General features: G+C 39.1%; 1 protein-coding gene across 2 annotated transcripts; it reads right to left on the reverse strand.

The window, feature by feature from the left end:
* Positions 1 to 269: 269 nt before the first annotated feature.
* rskrb (ribosomal protein S6 kinase related b) lies at positions 270 to 9,698 on the reverse strand. 2 transcript variants are annotated; one of them, XM_067494746.1, is made up of 14 exons: positions 9,416 to 9,698; positions 7,904 to 8,194; positions 7,633 to 7,716; positions 7,203 to 7,271; positions 6,524 to 6,593; positions 5,523 to 5,630; positions 5,168 to 5,208; positions 3,239 to 3,266; positions 2,845 to 2,934; positions 2,582 to 2,670; positions 1,922 to 2,032; positions 1,672 to 1,785; positions 1,338 to 1,588; positions 270 to 1,110 (listed from the first exon to the last, which is right to left on the reverse strand). In XM_067494746.1, exons 1-13 carry the CDS (start codon positions 9,443 to 9,445, stop codon positions 1,352 to 1,354), a joined length of 1,362 nt encoding a protein of 453 aa, XP_067350847.1. In that variant the 5' UTR covers positions 9,446 to 9,698; the 3' UTR covers positions 270 to 1,110; positions 1,338 to 1,351. The 2 variants fall into 2 exon arrangements, with proteins under 2 accessions (XP_067350847.1, XP_067350846.1); XM_067494745.1 differs by having other exon boundaries at positions 270 to 1,588; positions 9,416 to 9,697.
* Between the last annotated feature and the right edge of the window lie 74 nt (positions 9,699 to 9,772).

A 9,772-nucleotide genomic window follows, 5' to 3' on the forward strand; every position in this document is an offset into this window, starting at 1 on the left:
TAAAATTTATATAAGTGGTTTTTCGACAACAGTTAAAAATTTTTAATAGCTCTCTTAATATGTAGATATTGTTAATTTCTCAAAACGTCTCCCGTGTCAGCATGATGCCTATTGAATCTGGAGGTTTTAGGCCTTTAAACAACTTATTAGACTGGGAAAACTTTCACTAATCATGCTTGTATCAAGTTGTGAACTCATATATTGGAAACAGTTTCAGTATTTCACTCTGTCTTGTTTCTTCAACCAATCATAGACAAAAATTAAGCTGATCGCTGTACAGCAAGAGTTTAATTTTTCATCTGTGCTACATGGCAATTACCAAAATACATCATAACATGACAAATAACATTGAATAGAATCCCAAATTTCCATGTACATTTTATAAAGAGGATTTTATAAATGCACAAATTTGTGACAAAAAACATGCTAAGGACAGACATGAGGTGTTCAGAATACAGATCAGGGCATATTTTCACAAAACAATATTAAAATGCTTCAAAATGGGATGACTTGCTAGTTTATTGGACAATAGAAAAAGCCCTGTGTCTTTCAAATGTTAACTGGAGGTAAAAGGTCCCAGCTGGGTTAACTCTTAGAATCAAAATCAAGGCTGACCTGGGGAAACCAGGGCATGCTCACCTGAGTCACAGGTTATGAAAAAATAAATAGATGCTAAAAATCATACACATCTTGAACTGATGTCGTGATACATACATTTTATGCTGTACAGGAGGGAAAATGATTCTGCTGTTTGCTTGGGAAAGGTCATATCACAGCATTATAAAAAGTACAGAACAGGTTTTGTGCAGAGATCAAAGCATAATAACTGAGAATGAGGCAAAGGGTCCTTTCCATCTACTTCCGCCAAAACTGTTTCATAATCATGCGTAAAACAAAGGCAAAAGTTAGGAAATACACACATGTTCTTTGTGAGTTTTAGTTAAATTTCTATCTATCACATAAACTTACTGAATGAGAGAACAGTGTGACTTTACCATATGGGGTGAATTTGACAATGTTTGACTTTTTGATATCCAAAAGTACATGAACAATACCACAATTTGTCTTGCACAACTGTTGAGCAAATACAGTAGGCCTGGAAATGTGCTCCTTGGAGAAAGGCAAACAAGGAAAAAATGTAAAGTATTGTTTAAAACATCACAAACGCACATTATATTCACCAAAAAAAGTGGAAACCGGTGTTTTTGACTAAAATGAATCGTTCCCTTTTAAAGTATAGTGGACAAAACCAGTTATTTTAGGCTTTTAGTAGGTTATTTGTGTGTTAGGGTGAATACCTGTGCAGAAATGCTTGTAATAAATGACGAGGTACTAACCATCCTGTAAAGTACTACACAAACACTTCTCTGCGTGGACCTTTTTCCCGAACGGGCTGCAGACGCAGGGCTGGGACAGGCAGAGGTGCAGCTGTGTGAGTTTGTGTACTAGCATCCAGGTTAGTGTCTGGTGTGGCAGGAGGGCTGTGGAGTGAGTCATAGTCGAAGCCCTTGAGAGGCTGCAAGGACAAAGTGAGTCCTCGCCGGGCTTTTGCAGCTCTGTCTGGTCTCTCTCTCAGCTGTAGAATCACCTGGACAGTGGCAACGAGGAAACATCCCTTCAATCTGAGAACAACTGAAATGACTACATGCAGAAATTTGTCACATTTGTTACCTCCACAGGCTGGAGCTGCAATAGGGCAAGGTCAAAAGTTGTTCCACTGAAGAAGGTTTGGCGCTTGAAACGGTCAAGGGTCCTCAGGCGACGAAAGGGAGTCTTGCACAAAAGCTGGAAAAAGAAATGTGCCTATCACTTGAAATAACAGCAGACTAGAAAAACTTAGATTTAGTGCATGTAGTCACACAGTAAGTTTGTAAATTCAGTAAAAATGTTTTATAGTCATGACATCACTTTGTATGATCACCTCAGTTATTAGCGAGGCAAATGAGGGGCTGAAGCTGAGTGGCATTTCGTAGGGACAGCTCCTTACTTTCCACAGCATACTGCAATGGTCTGCTTCTGGAGGCACAGGGAACTAAGCAGAGTTGGAGGTACAAGAAGGGGGGAAAAGTCAGTGTGTTTGTGTTTTACACATTACACGTTACACGTTTAACTGGCAAAACACAACAGCACAATTCTGAGAAAATTAAATGGTAAATGGTTGCTTATGTAGCGCTTTCATCCAAAGCGATTTACAATGTTGCTGTTCGTTCAACCATTTATACACACACACACACACACACACACACACACACACTGATGGCAGTGACTGCCTTGCAAGGTGCTCACCTGACCCACTGGGAGCACTTTAGGGTTCTGTGTCTTGCCCAAGGACACTTTGACAACTAGCCAGGAGGGACCAGGACTTGAACCACTGACCTTATCAACTGAGCTACAGCCGGAATTAAAATGTACAGGCTACTGAATTAAAAAATTATCAGGGTTTCCCGAACTTCTTAACACCCAAAAAAAACACTTGACCCCAAGAAGAAAGGCTTAAAGAGATTTTACACCGTTTTATTTTTTTCAGCAAATACTAAACAAAATGTAAGACACGCTGAACATACTGGCTACAAGACCTCACCTTCCCATTAACCAATGAGAAAAGCAAAATTCCCAGCGACCACCAATCAGCTGCATGGTTGTAGGGTCCACCACTTAGCACTTCTGGGGCTGTAAATCAGACAGAGCATGCTCACTGCAATGAATGGATCAGATTTCTGTATATCATTGTATAAACTACATAACAAAAAAAATAAAATTAATGTCTTCATGCACTGCAGTTTGGGAGGATAAGCTCCAGAGGTGGATAGATTGATGATGACAATGTATGAGATGTACTCTCACCCATATATTGGATTGTTCCACAGATGGTAAAGGCTCTTCCTCCACTCTCCAGGCGACGGGACAAACCAAAGTCAGCTAAGCGGAGGTGTCCTAGAACAGAGCATTTGCTCTATGTCATTATGAGAATGTGGCATTTATCTTAAATACCTACATTTTATTAAATTAAATTCAGATTTATTTATACTGAATTAGTTACAACTGGTGTGAAACACTTCAGTACTTCAATCAGAAATGGGTGTTTTTAACAGGAACACAGGCGGCTCGAGCAGCCTCTCCGTTGAGATATACTGTTTGCACTGTCGGCTGTGGGCAGCCCAACGTTCTCTGGAAGGTTCTGTGTTTCTCTTTAATGCCAGAGCTCTGCTGCTCTCTGCTGGGGACAAGCTTTACTCACCATTATCTGTGAGAAGGATGTTCTCCATCTGCAAAGAAAGTTTTGTAAGAATAAATCAGATACCCATCTATATTCACTGACACTGGTGCTAAATTAATATATATGAAATTAAATGTAAAAACAGTTTTGTCTCATATTTTGACAAACTTTGGATTTCTTTAATAAATTGCTTAATTCTTATTCTACACACAGTGTTAAAGGTTTCTTAGGTCGAAATATGAAAACTGTAATGTGTAGCCTGTCCCCAAATGCTTTTATGTCTGCAATTAGAAGATCCTGAAAAACTTTATATGCAGTACTTCATCATCATGTAGATGTGTATACAGACTTTTTAGCTTTTGCATCTGTCACCCATTGAACTTTTATTACTATTTGATGTTTCATCTGTAGTGGTGTCCTGTGAGCTCATGTTGGATGGCCTAAATCTTTGACACTAATCAGAAATACAGACTAATACTTTCCATTTTATTTGAAAATGTACAACCCTAATTCAAAAAAAGTTGGGACAATGTGTAAATACAGGCATAATGCAATGATTTATAAATCTCATCAATCCATATTTTATTCACAATAGAATATAAACAACATATCAGATGTTGAAAATGAGAAGCTAAAACTGAAACTGAATATATAATATAGTTCACGTTGAATTTGATGGCAGCAACACAGCTCAAAAAACTTGGACCAACAAAAAGCTGGAAAAGTAATGGCTGCAAATTAAAAAAAAATGGAGCAGCATTCGATTATTTAACTAACTAATTAGGTTAACTGGCAACAGGACAAGGAAAATTAAATGTAAAGATGGGCAGAGGTTTGCCAATCTGTGATTAGCTGTGTCACAAAATTGTGGAACAATTTCAGAAAAATGTTCCTTAACGTAAAATTGTGAAGACTTTGAAGATCCCACCATCTTACAGTTTATAGTATCATCAAAAGATTCAGAGATTTAGGAGGGACCTCTGTGCGCAAGGGACAAGGTCAAAGGTCGAAACTGGATGCATGTGATCTTCGACCCCTAAAGCAGCACTGCATTAAAAACAGAATTCTGTACAGGACATCGCTGCATGAGCTCAGGAACACTTCCAGAAATCATTGTCTGTGAACACAGTCTGCTGTGCAGTCCACAAAGATAAAGCTGTATCATGCAAAGAAGCTATATTTGAACACGATCTAGAAACGCTGCCATGTTCTCTGGGGCAAATTTCATTTAAAATGGTCTGAGGCAAAATGGAAAACTGTTCTATGGTCAGATGAATCCAAATTTTAAATTCTTTTTGGAAGGAGGAGAGGGACCACCCAGCTTGTTATCAGCAGACAGTTCCAAAGCCTCCATCTCTGATGGTATGGGGCTGCATTAGTGCCTATGTTGTGGGCAGCTTACACATCTGGAAAGGCAGCATCAATGCTGAGAAGTACAAGGTTTAGAGCAACATATTCTCCCATCCAGACCTTGTGTATTTCAGAAAGACAATGCTAAACCACTGAATCCATCACAACGGCATCGCTTCACAGAAGAAGATTCCGTTTTCTGAAGTGGCCTGAAGACCACCAATAAAAAACATTTGGCGCATCATAACACGAAAAATTCGTCAACAAAGACCCAGGACTGTTGAGCAACTAGAATCCTGCATCAGACAAGAATGGGACAACATTCCTCTCCTAAAAATCCAGCAACTGGTCTCCTTACTCCCAAGACATTTACAGACAACTGTTAAAAGAAGAGGGGATGCTACACAATGGTAAACATGACCCTAATGTTTTTGAGATGTGTTGCTGCCATCCAATTCTATTTTTATTTACATTTTACACACTGCCCCGACTTTTTTTGATTTGGGGCAGTGTTTACATTTCGTATGATTAATGATGATAATGATTAAAAATGGTTTCTCATTTTGTTCTCAAATTTTAACATTACCAATTCTCTCTTACCTTCACATCTCTATGGATGATTCCGTTGTCATGCAAAAAACCTGTGAAAAAGCAGAAAAAAGGTAAACAAAATATGAACCCATTAGATTAGATTTGTCTTCCTACTGGCTAATTTAAAACCCTGACGCTGCCCTGTTGCTGTGGGAGATCCTTTGAGAGCTTATCACATTCTAATACCTTTTAATACGTTTTTTAATAATCACTTACGTTTAAGTAACTATGGAAACTTTTATGTATGTAATGCTAATCTTATTAGGGATATTTGAGGAGACTGCAGAAAAAGGGGAAGAACATAATATATAAGTATGTAATATGTAACCACATCTGTTAATGTCCTTGCATCATGTATACTCACCAAGTGCACATGCCAACTCTGCTGCAAACACTCGCACTGTGTCCTCTGTGAACTGGCCAATCATCTGCCAATAGGTATAAAGGTCTCCTGTGCTGCAGTAGTCACACACTGCAGGAATAGACGCTGTATTAAAACATGCCTCTGTCATTTAATTTAAAGTGTAGAGGGGGTAGCCTAGGTCAGTGGGATGTGGAAAACACATTGGTGAAGGACATTTGGAAAGAGGAATATCATCTGGAAGTGATGACAGTTGAAAACCTCTGCCTCTTCCTCTACAAACCTATCAAAGGTGATTAACTGTAGTGTGTTTTAGCCAGTCTGCCATGCACACCGTTTTGTAAAATAAAGCTAAAAAGGGGGCTGGAGGTAAAGGCACGAAGGCGTACAGGTCTGGGATGACAGATCAGGCCTCTCTAATTAGGGATAATATATTATCGATTACTGTTCAATGCAGACATTTACATGAAGAAAGGAGAATGTTTAGCAATACCCGTTCATCTCCACATCTTCCTTTATGGCTACAAAGATGTGATTCAGTAGTGATTCAATGTTTAGGCAAAAAGGGGTGTCAACTCCTTTGAATGTGACACATGTATTCTTTAGTTGCAGCAGTATTCTACATCTGGTCCCCAGGCTAACATGCACAATTTTCACAGAGGGTGGGGAAGCAAACAAACTGGGTCACACTTTCTGAGTCAGTGGCTAATTTGGAAAAAGGGCAAATGCTCTAGAGAAAAAAGGGGGAACGGCAGCTACGGGATGCAAAAAGCAGTGGTGTAGAGGGTTGTGGGGTTGTAAAATGTCAGGTTTGTGTTTGTTCATGCTGTACAAGCAAAACACCCATAAGAGTTGATATAGGGCTACTAGTTTTTCTTATTTTTCACATTGTTGGATCAGGGATTTCGGGTAGATCTACTAGTATTGAGGTAAGAAAAGGTGGAGTGAGGGGTTTGGGTAGTGGATCTGGGTTAGATTGAAACACTGGTCTCTTGCTGACTCACTAATGTACAGGTGGCGCTGTGTCTGCCAACAGTCCTGGAGGTCATGGACAAAAGGGTGGTGAACCTGACGCTGCAGGCAAAGGACAAAAGTCAAACCTGAAGAATTCTCAATTCTCACCATTGTTGAAAAAGAGGCCCAAATATTTGTTTTTACTGGGTACAACTAGTTTTCTGAGAAATGACTTCACTCGTTAACCTCCGTAACCTCTGGTCTTCACATTAGACATAAAAATAGTTGACACCGGATGTTACAGACATTTTGATTTTGAGGAAATGGCAAAAACAAATTTTCTGAGTAGATGAACAGCTGAATGTTTTGAACAACTAACACATCAGAGAAGTATAATAACACATCATCTCCATAAAGTCATATTTTATGTTGAATGTTGAATTAAAGCTTATGTGTTGACACAGATTAATACTATTTGGAATAAGAAAGTCCAGTAGGGGTAATCTTGCTGTATGTGCTGCAGCACATGTTGAATAAAACATTGTTTGTTTCCTTGACAGTGGAGAAAATCTAATATTTCAATTCCTATTTTGGTAAACATGTTGACATGAATAAGTCAAATAATAAACATGTATCCCTCTTAAGGCCTTCTTATGCATGCGAAGAATTGATGACTTCATAAAAAGTGCAAACATGTAAACTGCAATACATTTTATGTCATGTTCTTACCTGGACGATAACTTCTTCTTTTGACTGTTCCAAGACCCCAAGTCTTAGAATCTCTGATTTAGGTATTACCTGTTGTCAAAGTTACTGAGATGAAATGAGATTGCCCAAACTTACAGAGGAATGTAAGAAAGAAAAACCACATACTAATGACATTTTTGTTTGTTTGGAAAAGGCCCAATGAAGGTCATGTCACCAGGTTATCATCATTTTCGAATAGGCTTTGCTGCCGCTAAATACAAATCCCAATTCCAATTTCTAATTATTTAATTATCATTTTATTTACATCTTTTACACAACATCTCAATGTCTTTAGATTGGGGCTGTGTATAATTATGTTCTACTGCTGGTTTTACATACATCTTACTGTATTTGCAGGTATGACTTTCACACATACACACATAAAAACATATCATTCAGTCAGAATACTTACTTTGACTGCATATGTTTTCTGTTTGGCCTTGTCCTTTACTTTCAGAATGGGTCCAAATGAACCTTTGGCGATGTATCCCAAAACCTAGTGGATTGAAAAATAGTGACAGAGGTAGAAAGCAATTAACATACAAAGACATAGATGCAGAGAAAGCAATCATGCAAATCAACAGACAGGCCAGGTAAAAAGGTAACAATAGTCCAACTAATACATTATTCAGGCACAGCAAGACTTACACATCATGACTATCTATCCTGAAATTGAGGTCTACCTGAAAATGTTCATGCCCAGGGACAGATCTGTGAGGGAATTCAGGTAGGAACATGGTTATGAACCCCAGCAGGCTCCACTCCGCTCTCAACTTGTCTGGGCCAACTCCCGCCAACCTCAAGACATGCTCTGGGATGTCGGGATTCTTGCCCTGGAGCATTCGATGCTGGCCTAGTCGCAACCCAGCTGGGGCCAGACGACAGAGGCTGGCTGGGATAGACAGACCCATGCTGGAGAGGAAGCCACGCCATCCAGATGAGAAGTGTGCATCATCTTGCCCTTCAGTGGACCTCTGTAGGGAAAACAGGGGAGAATAATCCATCAAGAACCCACAGGCACCGGCTGGTAGATTGTGCTATAGATGTGACATGAAAAAAATAAACCTTAAACTATATGTAATTGTTAAATCACCCTAGATAATGGCAGTGCTTTCTTTGAAAAATTTCTTAATATTTCTATTATGTTTTATACAACTTCTGACGTTTTTCCTTGACAAACACCGGACAAGTAGCATCACTTATCAAGGCAGGCATGACTTACTAAAAGCAATGTTAATCTTTTAATTCACCATTTGAGAGTAACCTAGGCACCGTCAGTGCTGATCAGGACAGTCTAAAAATATCTTTAGTTTTAGTATTAACTTAATTAATTAGCTGTATAAGCTTTGCTTCAAACTTACAAAGTGGGAATCTGCTCAGTGCAAACACAGCTATTTGATTATACTGTGTCTCTATCTCTGCAGCTTTTCTTAAGCAATAGATAGGCTATAAATTCAATAGATTTTTCTGACGTAATTCAGAACATTTGTGGGGGAAGAACTTGTAATCACATTAATATAATTGTACATCTTGGTGACTTGTGCAGACCCTTTAAAATGCATTAGTGAAGCTCAGTGGTTAGTTTATGAGAAGTTTCTGCTCTCATTTAATAGGAGAAAAAAATATGCATGGACTGCATCCAAGATGCAGTCACTCGGTCACACAACCTTTTTTGCCCTGGGCCTTGTACTGCACAGCAGATCTGATCCTCTTTGGTGTAAGATGTGTGTAATCAGCCATGCAGGATGTTATCATCTGAGCCAAACTAAGGGAAACATCAATCTCAGCTGAAATAACTGCCATTAGTGGGATATCTGACTGACGAATGATCAGGATTAAACTTGGACATTGTTTTAAGGTGTTCAATTGTCTATAGATCTTTTGAGTTAATACCGGAAGTGTGCCGATTTTTCCTTAAAAATAAAAGCGTTAATATAAAAACTACACTGACACTTTAGACATAAAATATTTTAAACTGAATGTAATATGAATCAATTGCGTATTTACTGTTTACCAAGTCATTTCTTTAAAATTACAAATTAAAATTGACATATATTTATAATTGTTAAAATACTGTCATTCATGGTAGGCTACTGTACTTACTACTCTGTGATTTCGGTCGCCAAATCATCGCCATGGTAACGGGGAATCCCCTATATGCGTCACACCTTAGCAAAGATTTTCACGGGACTTACCTTCGCCTTTTTACTGCTGTCGGCCCCCATCAGTGTGACAGGACATCAGCACTGTTACCTCAGTGCAACGACTGATCCTCATCCAGGCACTTACATTATGCTGCGCGCTTCCGCGGCAGCCCATCCACAGCCTCATACGGCCAACAGAGTTGAATTGGAAAAATCACGCTCTATTATACACAATCTGCAGCTGATCAGAATACTCGGCGCAAAATCTGACAGATATGGCGACATGAAAACAAGTTAATCCCGAGTATGGGTAACGTCAGCCCCACAATCCGCCCCACATCTTTGCCATCCAATCAGACTGCGACCTGGTGGAGTTCAGCTCCTCCTGCTGCTCTGTAATCAGAGCTG

This window comes from Channa argus, chromosome 24, assembly GCF_033026475.1.
Source record: "Channa argus isolate prfri chromosome 24, Channa argus male v1.0, whole genome shotgun sequence".
NCBI lineage: Eukaryota > Metazoa > Chordata > Actinopteri > Anabantiformes > Channidae > Channa > Channa argus.

Excerpts from the sequence above, each read along its gene's own strand:
- rskrb (XM_067494746.1), bottom strand. The coding sequence starts at position 9,445 with ATGGGGGCCGACAGCAGTAAAAAGGCGAAG. Across the intron at positions 5,631-6,523 it reads ACAGCGCCACCTGTACATTA|TGTGTGACTACTGCAGCACA; the intron begins GTGAGTCAGCAA and ends CTATTCCTGCAG. Across the intron at positions 5,209-5,522 it reads AGAGTTGGCATGTGCACTTG|GTTTTTTGCATGACAACGGA; the intron begins GTGAGTATACAT and ends GCTTTTTCACAG.